The sequence below is a fragment of the Lissotriton helveticus genome, chromosome 1_2 (assembly GCF_964261635.1).
Source record: "Lissotriton helveticus chromosome 1_2, aLisHel1.1, whole genome shotgun sequence".
Classification (NCBI taxonomy): domain Eukaryota; kingdom Metazoa; phylum Chordata; class Amphibia; order Caudata; family Salamandridae; genus Lissotriton; species Lissotriton helveticus.
Genome location: NC_136058.1, coordinates 246,001,162 through 246,020,940, shown reverse-complemented (window position 1 = coordinate 246,020,940; position 19,779 = coordinate 246,001,162). Strand labels below are relative to the sequence as shown.

General features: G+C 44.2%; 1 protein-coding gene across 1 annotated transcript in view; it reads left to right on the top strand.

Moving 5' to 3' along the window:
* LOC144800376 (vitamin D3 hydroxylase-associated protein-like) overlaps positions 1-19,779 on the top strand; it is a 652,021-nt gene that overhangs the window by 111,843 nt on the left and 520,399 nt on the right. The window contains exon 2 of the mRNA XM_078671677.1: positions 13,234-13,347. Within this exon, the coding sequence (XP_078527803.1) occupies positions 13,234-13,347 (114 nt within the window). The remainder of the gene's footprint in view (positions 1-13,233; positions 13,348-19,779) is intronic.

Here is a 19,779-nt window from a genome sequence, read left to right as displayed (position 1 = left end):
CATTGAATTTTGAACCTTTAATTCAAAAAGTTCGAGATATGTTTACACGCTGGAATGTCCTGCCTATATCTATTCCAGGTCGGGTGGCATTAATTAAAATGTCAGTACTCCCTCTATTTAACTTTCTGTTCTCCACTATATCGTGTTCCCTTCCTGGCTCCTTTTTCTCAAAAGTCGAGTCTTTAATCTCTGCCTTTGTTTGGGCAAAAAAGACGCCCGAATCGCCATCAGCACATTATATGCAGATAGGGAACAAGGAGGTCTTGGTCTACCGAATTTTAAAGATTACTATTATGCATACTTTGCACAGTACTTATCTAGATTTAAAGACCCTGTATCAAGTCAGGCATTATTTATTAATTTTTTTTACCTAATCTGTAAAGAGACTAAGATTCCCTCTCCTTTATCGATGTTTAAATCTCCCAAATTAGTTTAATATAAGACTTTGAATTGTTTTTTTTAAAAACGTGATGGTATGTTGAAAAGGTATTCACTCTCCCTCATGAATTTAATGACTCCATTGAGTGACGCTATTTCTGGTTTTGGGAGTAAAATGGGGGCAGAAGTTATATTGAATTGGAACAGATTTGGGCTCTTAACGCTCTCTAACTTTGTGAAAAATGGATCTTGGCTAACTCCGAATGAGATGGCCACGCTAATCCGTGGAAATTTTCTCTTGAGAAGCTCATATAATTTATTTTATAAATCTTTGGTTCAAATTGATTTAATTTTGATAGATCAATCTTCACAGTTAACCAATGATCTTTTTTGGTTTCCACTTTTTAAGAACCCTGGAAAATGGAGAAGTAGCCTTGCGCAAAGCAGGGAGGATGATTTAAGCATTAAAGCAATTAAAAAATGGCACAAGCATGAAAATTCTAAATTAACCGATAATTTCTGGACAATATTAAATACATTTAATTTTAATGTTTTGAGAGGCGCCAATTGGCGAAGAATGCTTTTTTTAGTAAGTGGCTTTTGTATCGCACCCCAGTAGCCATTGCGAAAATGTATAGTAATATTTCATCCACCTGTTTCAGATGTAGTCAACTGGACTTAGCCAACTGGTCTCATATAATGGTCTATTGTCCCAAAATGAAGGTATTTTGGGACGGAACATTTACTTTTCTTTATGCTTATTTAAAATGTACAGCTCCCTGTTAAATTAACTTAATTGTACATGGATTTGATCCAGAGCTTAAATTACCTGAATCTTTGGCGAAACCTATGTATATTATAGTAGCAGTTGCTAGATCATTGATACTTCAATACTGGAGGTCAGAGACGGTCCCAACTGTGGATGAGTGGTATCAAAAAATCAAGAGAGTTAGAAAAAATGAATTTATATTTGCACCAAGGATTGGGGGATTGAGGAAATTTACAAAAATTTGGGAATCTTATTTTGATTGACCGTTATCTGATTATGATTAACAAATCCGATCTCAGATACCGGAACTACTGTTTATATGTTCTCCTGGAAATGTATATTGTTTTTGTTTCTGTTATACTTCCGTTTTTATTTATATTGGACTAATTGTAATAAAAGAAATGTCATGTACTTCAATAAAAATTAAATAAATAAATAAATAAAAGTAGATTTTGTTTCAACCACCCATCTAGTTTCAAATCCAGTTCCTCCTTCCATTTGAGTGTGGGGTTACCTTGCAATTTAGTATAGTAATATTTGTTTTTGAGTTGCAAATATACTTCCCGCATGTATGCGCCTTTCTCCAGGATGACGACATTACCGCCTTTGTCAGCCATTTTTATTTCGATGGTCTTATCATTTTGCAAGTTGGTCAATGCTTTTCGTTCATCAAATGAGAGATTATCCTTTTCTTTAATGTGTGGCAGTTTGTAAAGATCTTTGAAAACGCATTCATGAAAGGCATCTATCTTGTTGCCTGGAGGCAGTTGTGGATAAAATTTCGATGTTGGTTTCATCTTACTGCATCCTGTTCCAAGTTGTGTTGAATGTGTTTCAATGGCTCCCGGTTCCGTTTGGGGGCCTCTGTCCAATTCCATAAGTGTTATGAAGCTTTCCACATCCCTAACTGATAGGGTCATGGTTGTCTGTGGATACATTCTTTGATATTTTGCCATTTTTGGATTTTCCGCAAACAATTTCGCTAGCTTCATTTTCCTTACATATTTGTAAAGGTCAATTCGTGTCTCCGCAATGTCTATCTTATTAGTTGGGCAAAAGCTTAAGCTCCGTTGTAAGATTTTTATTTCCAATTCCGTGAGTATTTTTTTGGAGAGGTTGATTATTTGCAAGTCCTGATCCGTTTCTCCTCTTTCCGTCTCAGGAACTGCAAGTTCAGTCACTTTTAACTCCATTTTTGCCGCATGCTTCGGGTCATTGTTCCCACTCGAACTGCTCCAGAATTTTTGCTTGCAACTTCGTTTCCCTCTCCTTGCTTGTTTCTTTGGGCATTTCCTCTGCCCCTTCCTCTGCCCCTTGATGTATTGGGGGTTGGTCCCATTTTCTCCCAGTTTTTTTGTTGCAACGCCAACTTCATCTCGTCTTAAAAAGAGACCTTTGCCCTTTGTGCCCTTTGTTCTCCTTCCTCTCGAATCAGACTGGCGTCAATGATGACAGGCTTCCAGTTTCCGTGTCCCAGTTTGAGCCATCATTGTTTTTGAACTGGTCGAATTTGCGTGCGTAAGTAAATATGCGGCCCTCCTGGTAGTCCTCTTTATCACGTTGGAAGGTCAGGTCAGTCTCATCAACAACATTCCATATGCAGAGTTCCTAATAATTACGCAAATATGCTCAGATGACAAAGAATGGCAAAAGCATCGCACTAAGATTCAAATGAAGATCGTACAATCAAGGCTTGATTGACACGGCCCTAAGGAGAACTGAATATCAAAATAGAACGGAGCTGCAAAAACCAAAGAAATTGAAGAAGAAAATCAGATCAGACTAATAACATTCTCCACAGGCTACAAACAAATAATGCACATCCTTCGAAAAAATTGGCATGTCCTACAGATGGACAGCACAGTAGTCAAGATTGTGGGTAATCACCCAAATGTTACCTACAGAAGAGCGAAGAATCTGGGGATATACTGGTTCACAGTCATTTTCAACTTCCCAAAAATCCAGAAATCTGGTTGAAACCCAAGGGCTTTTTTAAGTGTTCGGGGTGCAAAGTTTGCGAAATCGCAGTAAAGAAAAAAGAAATCCAGATGGCAAACAAAAAAACTTGGAAAATCAATCAGCTAATAAACTGCAAGAGCCAGTTCGCGATCTACATACTTGAGTGCCCATGTTCACTAAAATACGTGGGCAGCACAAAAAATGAACTAAAAAAACGCATCCTTGAACACGTGAGGGCGACCGTGAACTGCGATCGTAGCAATGCTGTCTTAAAACACATGGAAAAAGAGCATGCCAGTAACTGGAAGGAATTAAAATTCTATGCCATAGTAACGGTGGGACGCAATCAACACGGCAGGGACCGTGAAAGAACTTTAAGACAAAAAGAGTCAAAGCACATCCTGAATTTTAGAACTCTTACCCCCCATGGTCTGAACCAGGACGAGGAACTACATTATCATCTCTAAAATATCCACGCTATGACCATCCATAAATGGACAAGGAACATTTTCTTCCCGAATTTCTATTTAATTGTTTTGTTTTTCTTTAAAAAATACATACTCCCCATCACTACTTTTTAAACAGACAACACACCGCTACAATGAATTGGTTAAGGATAGTACACATGATATAGCGAATCGCGCAGCGACTACACATGCCAGGATTACAACACCCACTAGAGGGGAAAAGTAAAAATGACAGAAGGGATGTCATTACATCACTATAGTTTCAGAAATACGGAGTGATGAGGTCAGAACATAACATATATTACTAGACCCACTGGAGAGACAGATGTAATGGGAACCGCGCAATAATGACACATCAGCGACCTACGCAAACTATATAAATATCATTAAATTAAAACAACATTGAGAGTTGGAGTAACATGTACTACATATTCCGTAAGGCTTAGCGGTATGCAGAGGAAGTAGACATGTTTGACAGCACTTCCTGTTTCACACACACCCTTTTTTTCATATATATATATATATCCTAGATTATCAACTACGTAAACCAAACCATCTTCTTAAGCACCTTTAAAATACTCACATGTGAATTTCAAGCTAGGACAAGGGGATAGTTGAGCAAAATGTCTTGAAAAAGGTAGGCCGAAAATAGAAGGAATAGGATAAAGAACATGGGAATTTTTTTTTATCCCTTTCACATTTGGTGCAACCACCATTGATTCCAAGTTGAAATTTGCAGATAGTTTTTGTTTCTGAATCAACTTTCTCTTACCAGACAAGATAGAAGAAACTGTGGAAAACCTAAAAAAAAAAACCTGAAAACTCAGCTGAAGATTCCTGAAGTATGTATGCCGAACAGTATGATATGAATGGTTTTAACTACCTCAACACATTTTTAAAAGTTGAAAATATACCAAATGTGAGTTTCCTGCTAGGATTTACATAGGTTTCAATATATTCCTATGAGGTTAGCAAACCAAAGTGTGACAGAAATGTTCACTAAGATATTACACTTTTGTTTTTCCCTTTTCATTTTTTTTACCACTGCAAAAAAGAATTCTACTTCATGACTGTAAACTATTGGAAATATAAATGTACATTTTTAGTCAATAAAAAAAAAGCCTATTCCAGCTTAGTTTGGGAGCATATTTACAAGGGTAAATGGGATGGACACAATCATTGAGAAAGTAGTGAACACCCACAAACTTATAAACCTAATTTTATTATTGCAGAAAACCAGCCTTAATGGTTTTCTTTTAGCTCACAGATTGAATTTTTGCTCCCCAGAATTGAATTATGGTGTGGCATAAAAATGTTGTGAGTCCTGCAGTCTCCAGTTTCAGGTATACATACATCGAATCATTTCGATGGACATGCACTCTGCATTGCTTTTTTTCTGATTTGTTTGGTGTAATCGTGAGATGTAAAACTTTGAACATTTAATGTCCTGAGCAGTGGTGATGGACGGAGCATCTGAACCAATCAAACACTCACACCCAGTCAACAGATATGGGTTTAATCCATCACAGTTCTTTAGCCCACTCTGCCACCCCAGTTCAGACATGGCCATATGCAAATCAGTCTGACCCTGTGTCTCATGGGAACAGTCCAGCCCGAAATGCCATGCCATGCCTTCCCTGGACCGGATTCAAGCTTCCTAGGTCCGGTTTCTGGCATTACAGCCGTCTTCAGCCAGGCTTCCTTGAATCCAGTGGCAAAGTGAGCAAGGAACTCACGTCTGAGCATACCCTGCCAACTTATGGCGAACAAAGCGGTACAAAAGGAGGTGGTGATGGACGGAGCATCTGAACAAATCAAACACTCACACTCAGTCAACAGATCTAGGTTTAATCCATCACCGTTCTTTAGCCCACTCTGCCACCCCTGTTCAGACATGGCCATATGCAAATCCATCTGACCCTGTGCCTCATGGGAACAGTCCAGCCCGAATTGCCAAGCCATGCCTTCCCTGGACCGGAAACAAGCTTCCGAGGACCGGTTTCTGGCTTTTCAGCAGTATTCAGCCCGGCTTGCTTGAATCCAGTGGCAAAGTGAGCAAGGGGCTCACGCCTTAGCATACCCTGCCAACTTATGGAGAACAAAGTGGTACAAAAGGGGGTGGTGATGGACGGAGCATCTGAACCAATCAAACACTCACACCCAGTCAACAGATCTGGGTTTAATCCATCACAGTTTTTTAGCCCACTCTGCCACCCCAGTTCAGACATGGCCATATGCAAATCAGTCTGACCCTGTGCCTCATGGGAACAGTCCAGCCCGAACTGCCAAGCCATGCCTTCCCTGGACCGGATTCAAGCTTCCTAGGACCGGTTTCTAGCATTATAGCCATCTTCAGCCAGGCTTGCTTGAATCCAGTGGCAAAGTGAGCAAGGGGCTCACGTCTGAGCATACCCTGCTGATTGGTTCAGATGCTCTGTCCATCACCACCCCCTTTTGTACCACTTTGTTTGCCATAAGTTGGCAGGGTATGCTCAGACGTGAGTCCCTTGCTCACTTTGCCACTGGATTCAAGCAAGCCGGGCTGAATGCGGCTGAAATGCCAGAAACCGGTCCTCGGAAGCTTGTTTCCGGTCCAGGGAAGGCATGGCTTGGCAGTTCGGGCTGGACTGTTCGCATGAGGCACAGGGTCAGACTGATTTGCATATGGCCATGTCTGAACTGGAGTGGCAGAGTGGGCTAAAGAACGGTGATGGATTAAACCCAGATCTGTTGACTGGGTGTGAGTGTTTGATTGGTTCAGATGCTCCGTCCATCACCACCCCCTTTTGTTCCTCTTTGTTCGCCATAAGTTGGCAGGGTATGCTCAGACATGAGTCCCTTGCTCCCTTTGCCACTGGATTTAAGCAAGCCGGGCTGAAGACGGCTGAAATGCCAGAAACCTGTCCTCGGAAGCTTGTTTCCGGTCCAGGGAAGGCATGGCTTGGCAGTTCGGGCAGGACTGTTCCCATGAGACACAGGGTCAGACTGATTTGCATATGGCCATGTCTGAACTGGGGTGGCAGAGTGGGCAAAAGAACAGTGATGGATTAAACCCAGATCTGTTGACTGGGTGTGAGTGTTTGATTGGTTCAGATGCTCCGTCCATCACCACCCCCTTTTGTACCACTTTGTTCACCATAAGTTGGCAGGGTATGCTCAGACGTGAGTCCCGTGCTCCCTTTGCCACTGGATTCAAGCAAGCCGGGCTGAAGACGGCTGAAATGCCAGAAACTGGTCCTCGGAAGCTTATTTCCGTTCCAGGGAAGGCTTGGCTTGGCATTTCGGGCTGGACTGTTCCCATGAGGCACAGGGTCAGACTGATTTGCATATGGCCATGTCTGAACTGGGGTGGCAGAGTGGGCTAAAGAACGGTGATGGATTAAAGCCAGATCTGTTGACTGGGTGTGAGTGTTTGATTGGTTCAGATGCTCCGTCCATCACCACCCCCTTTTGTACCACTTTGTTCGCCATATGTTGGCAGGGTATGCTCAGACGTGAGTCCCTTGCTCACTTTGCCACTGGATTCAAGCAAGCCGGACTGAAGACAGCTGAAAGGCCAAAAACCGGTCCTCTGAAGCTTGTTTTCAGTCCAGGGAAGGCATGGCTTGGCAGTTCGGGCTGGACTGTTCCCATGAGGCACAGGGTCAGACTGATTTACATATGGCCATGTCTGAACTGGGGTGGCAGAGTGGGCTAAAGAACGGTGATGGATTAAAACCAGATCTGTTGCCTGGGTGTGAGTGTTTGATTGGTTCAGATGCTCCGTCCATCACCACCCCCTTTTGTACCACTCTGAGCATGTGCCCAGGCATATTTCTCTTTGCACCTTCCACGCGGGGCTAAGTCCCCCGCGGTCCCGGGGGGAGGAGGAGCCACGCACGGCGCCGCGGTGCTGGGCTCGTCATGCTGCACAGTGGAGCTGTGCTCATGACGAGCTGAGCTCGTCACGACTCCGCCTACTCCAGTGGAACATCCGCACAGGAGGGAAATTAGCCCAGCGTGGGCGTTCTGCGGCAGTTATGACGAGCACAGCTGGTCATGAGCACAGCTCCACTGTGCGTCATGATGAGCTGAGCTCGTCATAAGCACCGAAGGGATTGATGTCTCTTATCGCTTCATTCCTTACTTTGTACAAAAATGTAGAAACCACTGTTGAGTAAAAATTCTGGCTTCTTGGAGGATATGCAATTATACTTTTGAGTTTTTCATAAGGCATTTTTCCAACCTTTCCCACTTATTGTGTTGCAGTGTTTATATTGTGCTTTATATCTCTGATGGGATCATGACCAGCTTTGATTTCCATTGTGTTTCTCGGGTTCCATTTCAGATTGCAAGGTTGAAAAGGGTGTTAGTTGTGGTGTGGCTTGTATGGGATGTAATGTAGATGTAAGACACTGGGTAATTATTTGCGGGGGGACTATTCACCTCCAGGAATAATGACAACTTTTGTCAGAGTGAACCCTTAAAGTCACTAAATTAACCTGTGCTCAACCCCCTGACAGCTATGTCATGAGTAGAGAAGCTTAACTTAAGGGCAATGTGTAAAGTTTTTATGCAGTACCAAAAGAGTAATGTAAACATGCAAAATAATAAAAATCCCAAACGAAATTTAAAAACTACATGTAAATTTTAAAAAACTAATGACAACAAAAACAAAAAAATCCAATAAAGGGAACTAAAGGTAGGCATTTTTAAACTTTTAAGTAAGAATAGCACTAAGAAGCATAAAGTGCAAATAATAGTCAAATGTCACGGTGGACCAGGACCTGGGAGCAATTTGAGGCTGACTGTGATGGAGTATGGGTCATCCGGGTAAAAGATTTTAGCTTCTGACTTTAGTCGTTTAAGTCCCATTCCACCACAGGAGTACACTTCTAAAGCTCCCAGAACCTCAGGCGAAGTATGTGTCGAGCAGAGGCCTACAGGAGTGTCTAGTCCAGGTCTGGTTGCCATTGGTCAGCAGGGCAGTTGCAGAAAGAGCCCCGTAGCCTGAACAGGAGGTCAGCCTTATGACCTGGGTACGAGAGGGAGCCGGTCCAGTACTTACTAGCTCCTCTCAGAGCACGGGCAGTAGGTCCAGTCCTCTCTGTTCTTCCACCGGTCCAGAGAGTGCTCTGAAGCGTGTGCTTGGAGGTGTCATATTTATGCCTGGCATGAGCTAGTACGTGGATAAACCATAAATGAAATGAAATGAAAGAAATCTTATAATGCACAACTAAGCCCGAAGGCATCAAGGCGCCTAACAACAAAACCATGAGAACAAATATAAAGCAACTACGGGTACGCCCTAGCGAAAAGCCAAGTTTTCAAGGCCTTTCGGAACAACAGAGCGGAGGGCCTAGATTTAATTTCGCAAGGGAGAGTATTCCATAGCTTAGGAGTGACTGAGGAAAAAGCCCTACCACCCCACTTATTCCTGCAAAAACGAGGTACCACAAGCAAATTCTTTGAGGAGGAGCGAAGGTCTCTACCCGGTACATATGGTAGAAGCAGCTTCTTAACACCCCCAGCACCTTTACCAGAGAGAGCACTGTAGGTAAGGCAAAGGATTTTGAATGTAATCCTCGTTTCGATGGGAAGCCAGTGTAAGGCCTTCCTGGCTGCTATTGCTGACGCTAATCTGGAGGCGTCCTGAACAAATTTGGCGGCCGCATTTTGGGCGGTCTGAAGACGCTGTAACACGTTCTTATTCATGCCAATGTATAATGCATTACAGTAGTCGAGTCGCGAGGCGACAAGAGCTACCACCACTTGCTTCCGCGCCTGAAGAGACAGATAATGTTTTATTTTTCTGAGTATTTTAATAATACCCCAGCAGGTAGCAACCGTTCTGTTTACCTGCAAGGTCATGGAGAGAGTGGGGTCAATCATCACTCCCAGGTTCCACGCCGACTCCGTAGGCGTAGGAGAGGCTCCCAGAGAGGGCAACCACCAATCAGGCGACCAGATGTTCTGGTTAGGGCCGAACACCAAGATCTCAGTCTTCTCGCCATTCAGTTTAAGTGGATTGTGAATCATCCACAAGGAAACTGCTTCCATGCAGTTCCTAAAACTGAACGGCGACAAGTTCCCCAGATGGGAAAGGGACACCAAGATCTGTGTGTCGTCAGTGTAAGAGACTACCTCCATCCCGAAAGATCTTACAAGCCTAGCAAGCGGGGTCACATAGATGTTAAACAGGGTCGGACTTAATGCCGACCCCTGTGGGACCCCGCATTGCACTGGAAGGGATGGAGATAAGAACTCTCCCAACTTGACCCTCTGCACTCTCTGGTCCAGGAAGGAGGCCAACAGACTCAGAGCCGTCCCTTCCACCCCTATCTCCTTCAGGCGAGATGTTAAAACCTGAAGTGGACTGGGTATCGAAGGCGGCTGTCAAGTCCAAAAGGACCAGGGGGTAACCAATGGGGTAAAACGTCATGAGGCCAACCCTATTCGCTTTGGGCATTTTTAAGATGGTAAATGTCTTTGGCCACAGTAAACTTGAACTCTGAGAGCTGGGTGAGTATGTGTGGGATGTGTACCATGGTAAACATAGTATCCTCTCACACCAAAATCTAATTTGAAGCAACCACTGTAACCCCACCTCGATAAGTCCAGAGTGGTTCCAAAGCAATGCATACTTTCGTCCTGCACTTTCACAACCATGCAGTTTCACCACTCTCTGATCACGTATTATACTGTTCGATTTTGAACAGGGTAGAGGACCACATTATTGAAGAACTATACACTCATCCTGAGGTTTGTGCAGATGGTGGGAGTTTGCACCTGGATCATGACTCTATATCGAGCACAAGTGGCACACACTGTTGGTGTTTGTGTGTATGATTTGCTGCAGGTAAAACTTGGCACAAATAGTTTGGACAATCAGAATAAAATCCATGTGTGCGCACCTCGGATTAGTTTAAAATAACACACAATTAACAAGCTATCCCACACTTCGAGGTAAGAAAATCTGAATCATTCACAAATTGTTCCATTAGACTTGACAAATAAACCTGTTGCCAAGCCATAAACTCCCCCTTAATTACATATAGGTCACCCGTAAGTTAGGCCCTAGGTATTCCATAGAGCAGGGTGCATTGTATTAAAAGGTTGAAGATGTACTTTTAAGCTTTACAATTCCTGGTAGTGAAAAACTCACTAATCTATTTTCCACTACTGTGTAAATGTGTGGCTTCTTATATAGCGCACTTATCACCCTTACAGGTCTCAAGGCGCGCTTGCTTTGGGAACCCGTCCTGGTTTTTCCCTGGGAGGTAGCCCCTACTGGGCACCCCCAAGGTGAAAGCCAGACATCCCGCTGCGAGGGCCGTTGTGGAGATTGAGCTAGCTATTGCCCAGAGTTGCAGAGTGTGAACCCCTGCTTTGAGTAGGCACCGAAGCGAGAATAATCGAGTCTGTGGACATTTGAGCTCAAGACCCTGCCGCATCGGGAATTGAACCCTGGTCCCGGGTCTGACCTCTGCTTCAGGGTCTGCCTCCTCTAACCCGTGAGCCACACTTCTCCACGTGAAGCCTCCCTCTCCCTAAGGCTATCATTGGGTTGGTAGTACATTTAATAAGAACTATACTCTGGGAAAGGATAGGCATTTCCAGTTTGATGGCTGAGAAATTTTAATTTTAAATCCTTTTCGAGGGTAAAGTCACATTTAATTTTTGGGGGAAATTGCCACTTTTAGAAAGGTGTCATTTTCCTGCCCTAGCTATCTGGTGCCTGACGCCAGTAGCTGGGTCACATGACGGGGTGTAGTTGGAATTTGCTTTTTCCCCTCCGACAGCCACAAAATCTAAGGATTAAGTATGCCTGGATGGGACATCACCAGCAGCATGTGCGCAGAGCTGATCAAAGCCCCACTTACAAATCAGTACTTTGTGCACTTCTTTCACACAAAGCTATTCACACGAGTCCATCTGGCAGCCAACTGAGAGCCAGGGCAGAGGAGGCAGTAAATTCCAAGAGCTTTGAAGGGAATCTCTAGAAACTTCTGTCTACTTCAAAGAATGCATCAGGTATGGAAATGGGACCTTAAGTCCCACACATCAGTTATCTTTCAGGACCTGCAGAAGTAATCTCAGATCACTATCTGCTGCTGTGGTCTGTTGTGTATGCCCGAAAACTGCTTTGCTGCACCTGGAAGGACCAAATTGCTTCCTGAAGCCTGCCTTGAACCCTCAGAGGCTTGCCCTGCTGCTTGAGCCCTTTTCCACAGTTTGAATGCAGGGCTACTAGAGTAGATCCAGGGGCTAGATGGCTGGCATCCTCATCAGAGCTCCAGAGACAGAAACGGCTCCAACTCTCTTAAACCCCTACCTGGACCTAGCCTGAGTGATTCCTGACACGCTAAGTAGTTTTCTTCTAGTCCTGGACCCTTGGAAGTCCTGATGGTTCAAATCCAAAACTTGGAACTTAGAACATTGTTGGCTAAAACGTGCTCCGAGAGGAGTCCACGACCTACCTGTCCTCCCAAGGTGCATTGCTGGTCTTCCTGACTTTGCGGCAGCTCCCGCTACATTCTTTGTCACTTCAGCAAATCCTGTCCAGCAGTCCTTCAAAGAAGAGGTATACAGCCTTGACTAGCCATTTTTGACTACAGCGCGCAGCTTTGTCGTGCTGGAGATTTTCCACCTCCAAAAAAGAGACAAAATCCGAAAATTAAATCCTTAGTTTCGGCTTTATCCAGCAGCTCCCCGAAAACGACGCCTCCTCCGACTCCGGCTGTAGCCTTCCTCGGCTGAAATTTTACCTTCTCAGACATTTTTGGTTCCAATTTTTTCTAAATCCTAGGGTAAGCTCCATCCAGACCCAATTCACTTCTTGTGTCTTACCAACGATACATGGCATTCAACCATTATTTTTCGACTTTCACCCGGTCTTGTGCAAATATATGTCTTTGGTTGGCTCTCTTATATTTTAGGAGCTATTTTTTACCTTAAATTTTTTTAATTCATATATTTGGTTCTACTGATTGGATTTCTTGTTTCGTTGTCAAATCATTTTTTTATGGGGTTTTTTCTAAACTGGTGCTTGATTTTTCTTGTGTTGTGTTTTCACTTAATAGCTTTTTTTTGGGCTACATACATACTTTACACATTGCCTCTAAATTAAGCCAGACTGAATTGTGTTAAGCAGCCAGATTGGTAAGAGGAGGTTAATTCAGTGGCTTTTGTGGTTCACACTGCAGGGGTTGTGGCTCAACCAACAACCCAATTTCCCACACAGGGGAAAAAAAGCAAAAACAACATGCAAGAGTCAAATAAAGGTACAGGAATTGTATAGTGGTGGAAGAAAGAGGTACGCAATGAAACTAAGGATATGCAGCCTTGGCCTGCGGCAACCCTAGCATTTGGCAGTGCCAGCTGCAGCCTTCTGGGCACCAGCACTTATTATTTTACGAATTAAGCCCTGCTCAGAACATGGTTTTTAAAACATATAAATCCCAGCCAGTGGCCGGCTGTATTTTCCCCAGGATATATTTGTGCACACTACATCAGTTTCACCACATATATACTGAATGTACTAACCTTCATCAAAGTTATAGTGTATAATTAATGTATTTTTAGGCAAGAATACTGATTGATTCAGAATGATGAGATATCTAAGCAGGTAAAGATAACATAGCTGTATGAGCTACAATAAATATGTTTATCTTTTTCCAGAATCCTCTTGCGCAGCCCAAAACCATCCTTTCCCTGTCCATGGTGGACCTGGCTGGTAAACTGCAGGATGGATCCCTCTCTCCAGAGAGTGTCCTCTATACCTACATGGGAAAGGTGAGATACAGTTATTGGCGCTCACATGGCCTATACTGTATTGTTTATTTTGGAATAAAAAATATAATTTATCTTTTACGTTTTGCATCAGAGAGTTGTTTTCAAATATATGAAAAGACATGTATTTATGCCATTTTGGGGGTTTTGTTTTGTGCGAGAGACTCTATTACGACTAGATAAAATGTGGGTAGGTAGTAAATTTACTAAAAAAAACAAAAACTAGGATGAACCGGAGAAAAAGATTATGCCTCTAGTTTTTGGGAATTGCAACCAAAAATATGTGCTTGCCTAAAAAAATTGTTTACCTTTCCTCAGCTCATGTTATTGTTTTGCTAAATGTTTTAGTTATGTGAAAGTATACCTGTTTAATCACAATACAAATATTGATATCGAGAGTTACACAATTTTCATTAGGAAAATCCATTTCACGTGCTTTTGTGAATTTCCTCTTTAAAGCACAGAATATAAGCCAGAACAGACCATTTAAATAAAACTTACTTTTACGAAAAACAATCGCAAACTTTGAGATGGAAATATTCAATGCAATTATTATTTCTGTAAAAAAAAAAACTGTGCGAAAGTAAAAAGGCTTGAGGGGTAGGTTCCTCTGCCAACTTGTTTTTCTTATGTGATCTGTTTAGGCAACATGAGATTAAAGTATGTTTTTCGCATGCACAATTAAACTTTGGCAAGCAACAAAGGAGAATGTTCTAAATTATAGTCTCCCGTCCACCTGTTCATACTCTTTGCCAAGAAAACCTGAGTCATGATGGCATTCAGTAACAACAACCCTTCTGAGCCTGTTTAGGTCTAACCTAGGCAGTTTGCATGTACTGTATGGAAGACCTGCTCTATTTGATAAAGGACTTTGCTCCTGCCTGCTGCCTTCCTATTGGTTTAGTAGTGTTGCTCTTATTTGCAGCTTCCTATTAAAATGCACTTCTGCTTTTTTGCTGAGGAGCACCTCCTAAATTCAGTTTTCTTCTAATTCCATTGTTTATCCATTCTTTCAGGGAACTATTTTATGCAGCGTGACAAGCCAAGGTTTATTTCAATGTATGGCGGACGCTCAGCAGAGCGCCAAGCATAAGAACCAGGAGCTGTTCAGTTTACTTTTTACTTCTACACCTTTATGTTCAGGGCCGGACTGGCCATAGCGGGCACCGGGCAATCCCCCGGTGGCCTGCACGGGTGGGGGCCGGTTTTTGGCCCATGGGGGCCATTTTTGTTACAGGGCCATTTTTGCAAAATCGGCTCTGTACCAAATTCGGCCGAAAACCGCCCCGGCAAAGAGCTCGTCGGCACCGCCAACCCCCACTCCCCTCCCCGGGTTAGGGGGGGACGGCCAAGCACTTTGCTAGGGCCGGTTGTGGTTCCCATTCCGGCCCTGTTTATGTTTCAAACACTAAGTGTTTCCATGTTTAAATGTAAAAGAGGGTTTTGCAAAGTGTGAACTGGGACTCGGGAATGGCTTCTACATCATCATGAGGTAATGCCACTGGCAGCAAGCACGAACATACATGAGAAAACATGCTTTTGGACACTATCGCCTATGTTATAGCAGTGGCTGCAGCTGGAGAGATCTGCAGGACTGGGCGAAGGCCACACCATTCATCGTCCTCCACTTGTTCATCCAAGTTCTGCACGCACATGTGGCATTGAGGCTCCTCAGCACATCTGTGTAAAATTACTAAGTCTGGGGAGGCAAAAAGCCTCCATTCAGCTGAAAAAACAAAGCCTTCACATTTTTCATTATTTAATCTCATGACCATTAATTACTTTTGATAAGCCTTTCATGATTAAATGAAACAAATATTTGCAAGGGCAACGGACACCTAAAAAGGCATCTTGGCCCTAAGAAGCTAGAAAGGAAAGCTGTAGAAGTAACGCACAAACAAGAAACAGATAAAAGCTTAGGGTCGGCAAATAACTTGTAAAATAACCCGAAAGGATTGCCGTGTTTTTTCCGAAAGGCTAAGTTGTGCTTATGACGCATGACTGAACCTGAGAAACGCGTGCTCAATTACAACTGTAGAACACAGAAGCCTTCTTATTGAATGTGCAACCAGGCTCGTCCTAATGCTGACAGTGCGCCGCAAAACATTGTTTATAAGCTCACGCTGACTAAAATGATGATAGGTCGTAATACTGATTCCAAAGCATTGCAGTCAAGTGACCCTCTCATTTTACCGAAATACCTTAAAACATAGCTACATTCTTGGTGTACCATACCAACACCCCAATATTTCCTGTATCTCTGTGCAGTGGCGTAACGAAAATAGAGGGGGGCCCCCTGCAAAGTACATGCAGGGGGGCCCCATGCTCCCGACCCAGTTCGGAGGTCTCAGGCCAGTGCCAGAGTACCCCCCCACCCCCGGACCGCAGTGGCTCTGGTGGGGCTTCTGTTGCGCCATTGTGCACATGAACCCTAATGTTCCGCATACTGTTTTTGCCATGGGTATTGAAATCTTTGGAAACATAATCAAAATGTTTCTTTTGATTTCTCTCTAAGAAAGATTGGGTAGATTTGGGTAGGGACTGATGCTCTTGGCACCGTCCTCAAGGGCATCAATTTACTGAAGAACAAGGACACAATGAGCCACTGGTGCATTACAGGGCAGATGCTATGACTGACAGGCTGCTACCTGGACACTGAGCCAGGAATGGCCGAGACGTCAGAGACCAAGCTCAGGTGCACTGGCATTAATGATTTAGCTCACATCTGGAATGACACCGGCCCAAGAAACAACTCTTGGAGGGGCACTTTCAACTTAAATTACAGCTTGAGAGTAAGTGCATTGATAATTCATAGACTTCAAGGTGCTGAGCCACAATAAAGGGAACCATGACAGTGATTGGGACATTAAGGCATAGATGACATGTCCGGTAAACATTACACTATGACAGACACTAGCATATTAAGGCATAGATGACATGTCAGTGAGGCATTAAAGAACAGATGGTTTAGCGCTGCATTGCAACATGACAGCCAATGGAATATTAAGGCGCACATGACACTGAGCCATTAATGCATGTTTATAGTGCTGAATAGGGTCAATGAAATATTAAGGCGCAAATAACAGGGCACCGAGTCATAAACATACATTCAGTATTGCGTTGCATTAATCCAAGACAGTCAATGGTATGCTAAGGCGCAGATGACGTGACACCGAGCCATTAATTCAAGAGTATAGTGCTGCATGACAGTCACTGAAATATGAAGAATCAGATAACATGAGAGTGAAGCATTAATGTACATCTGGCACAAAACTGCATTACAATTTGAGCGGCGCTAGAATATTAAGGCATACAATGAGACATTAAGGATTAAACGACCCAGCACAGAGTCGCCCGAGCACATCTGTGAGGAACAGCACAGTATTACAGTTTAATTAGCACTGGGCATGCATGGAAGCAGTAAAGTTCTGGTGAGATGGCGCCGGCACTTTAAACCACAGCAAGTTTGAAAGTGGTAGAATAAAGAGTATTCATGCTCTCGCTTAGACTCGCTAGCACTTTAAAGTGCAGCTGGCACGGGTACTTTGGAAGACGGATGGAACAACAGCTACCACTGCGAGACACAGCTGGACTGGTAGAGTATTTTAGCATGGCACACACGGACAGCAAGTGGTGACTCACCTGACCTGTGGGCTGAGACTGGCCTGCATCTCCAGAGGTAGGCACGAGCGGGCCTGGCAGGTAGCAGAGAAGGAATTGGCAGTCCAGGCAAGGCTAGCCAGGCACTGCAGGCAGGGGCTAGTAATAATTTAAATTATGGCCTAATGGCCTGTGATGGAAATCGGATGGTCGTTTACATTCTCTGTCGTACCATGGCTGGGTCCTGGGATCGATGTGCCACCCAAGTCTTACGCGCACTTTTAATTGCCCGCGCTCCACAATGCGCATAACAAATGCAATCAGGGCATTGGCCACCAGCCCTTGCCCCACCCTGAAGACCGCGCAGACGTATCGCGGTGACAACTGCGTGCCGCGCGCACCCACCCACACCATTTAATATAAAGAGCAGAGCGGGAGCCTCAGAGGCCTGGCCAGGCCCCGCACCATTTAATTCATGAAGAGGCTCAGAGGCCCGGCTGGGGGCCGCGCGTGCGCACTGCGCACCATTTAATTAATGAAGAGCGAGCCTCTGAGGCCCAGGGCCCAGGCGTGCGTTGGTTCAGTTTCCCTGAGGATAAGTGAAGTTAAGTGCAGTTAACAGGAATACTGGCTCTATTCACTTTGCGCCGAGATACGCCTACGGGGTGATTCGTCGCTTTATCAAATTATTTCATTCATTTATACTTGCTTTTAGAGATGTGCACTTTTACCAAGGTCCCTAGACAGCACCCATTCACAACGACTTTCTTTAGTTCGGTGAACGTCGGTTCAACTCAGATAATAGCAATCTGCTAAAGAATCAAAAAACAACAAAATCTCTTCCCTAACGTAATGTTCATAACACGGGAAGGGTTTATCATGCGTCCATGTGGTCATTAGGGGGCGTCTCCAACTGACCAAGGGCCAGGCATGCGGTTTTAGGATTCCAGAGCATGAACGAGGTGAGAGAACAGCTTCAGTCACCATCTTTGCCATCGGAAACTGGTCGGGCTGTATTTTTTTATCCACTTTAATGCTTTAATGCTTCAATCCTCAAGAGTGATGTCAGTTTTTATTTACCAAGCGTTTTCCATGTTTACGTGCTTTATAATTCATCAGAGAGAGATGTTTTAAGTGTCTTAAGTGAGCAAATAACCTGCAGATGGGCCCTTGGAACCCCTCATGTGGATGGCAATGAAACTGCACCATATAATTTATTACGAGGCCGGACGTGCCGTGTTCATCATTTTAGTTCGTGATGAAGTGAGGGGGGCCCCTGAAGCGCAGGCCCCCCCCTACAATGCGTGGGCTGCGGGTGCCTGTGTTACGCCCCTGTCTCTGTGCATTTCTGAAAATTCACAAAAACTGCAATACATCTGTGGGAGCTCAAAGTGCACTCGACGGGCTCAGTTACCAGGTGTTTTCAGCTTTTGTCCATTTTGTGAGCTTGCATTTCTCCAATTAGCTTGGGCATCAACTGTGCAAGTGTTTTTAACTGTGGTGAATGATATCCAAGGTAAATGGCATATCATCCAGGTTTCTGCACCCACTACTTCCATTGACCAGCGCTTATCACGTGGCTACGCCAAGTTTGTACACTTGACATCCACTCCAACAAATTATGGAGCATGAACTCCAACCACATTGAACCAAAGTTCCCTCAATGAGAGGAGTACGCCAGTAAGGGGTTGCAAGCCACTGGCCACTTACTACTACCAACAGGAGCCTGGCTTCTATCTTCCACTGGCCGAGGTACTGTACCCACCACAGCTCACACACCCGGAGGGCTATAGCTAACGGTGTTGACCAAGCTACCATGAGGCACCACCATTACTGCACCAGAGCTAACTGCTGCCAGTCAGTAAGCAGCTGAACCCCTGCCACATCCACTGCAGCAGCACTGTGAGCCCCAACTGCCTTAGGAACTCTCCTGTGCCCTGCCCAAGCAGAGCCTTCAACCAATAAAGCAATGGCAAAGAGCAGGCCATGATGTACCTGTGGATGAAGAAAGTGCATATCAACACAGTTAGGCACAAGCCACAGTTCAACCCCTGCCCAAACCCACCACAGCTTACGTTCCTAAGTTTGTGGTAGCAAAACATTGGCTTTTATACCTACTGCTGGTACACTGCAACCTCCAAAGGCATGTCATTGGTAGGACGACTCACCTTGGTGACTCCCCCACCGCCGTTTTTTTCACCACGGTGTGCCCTCAGGGATATGTGTTTTTTAAAACCATACTGCTTACTTTTTATAAGGATATAATAAATGAACATTGAAACAGATCCCTTCTGGGCCCTGTTGTCATGTCCTTAACTATTCAGGCAAAATCACTAATTCATTTCCGAATAATAAGTGTAAAAGGGTTAAGGCTTTACTTAATCTTCCATTTATATGTGTTTGCTTTTTTCAGGATGTTACTTTTTTAGGTCTTGCCTAGGCAGCACTTGCGCTGTCTCTCCGAGACATGCTGTATTCAGGTGTGTACTTGAAGGTCCGCCCATTTCACGACATATTTTCACTTGGCTCCCGTTATTGTCCTTTCTAAATGATGGCCTTTGATCCCAGATAAGGCTAAGAAGTCCCTCCTTAGTACTGCCTTGTCTGCTTTTGTAACCTCCCATGAGGACTGGACCTCTTACTTGTGTAGTTACTCAGCAGGTTTGATTAACAGTCTGTGAAATGTAAATGTACATGTACAGGAATTTATATAGCGCAAATCACCGAGCGGTTTCTAAGCGCTTGCTTAGGGAACCCGTCCTGCTATTCCCCTGTGAGATAACCCCGGCAGGGTATCCGCAAGGTGAAAGCCAGGCATCCCGCCGCAAGGGGCCG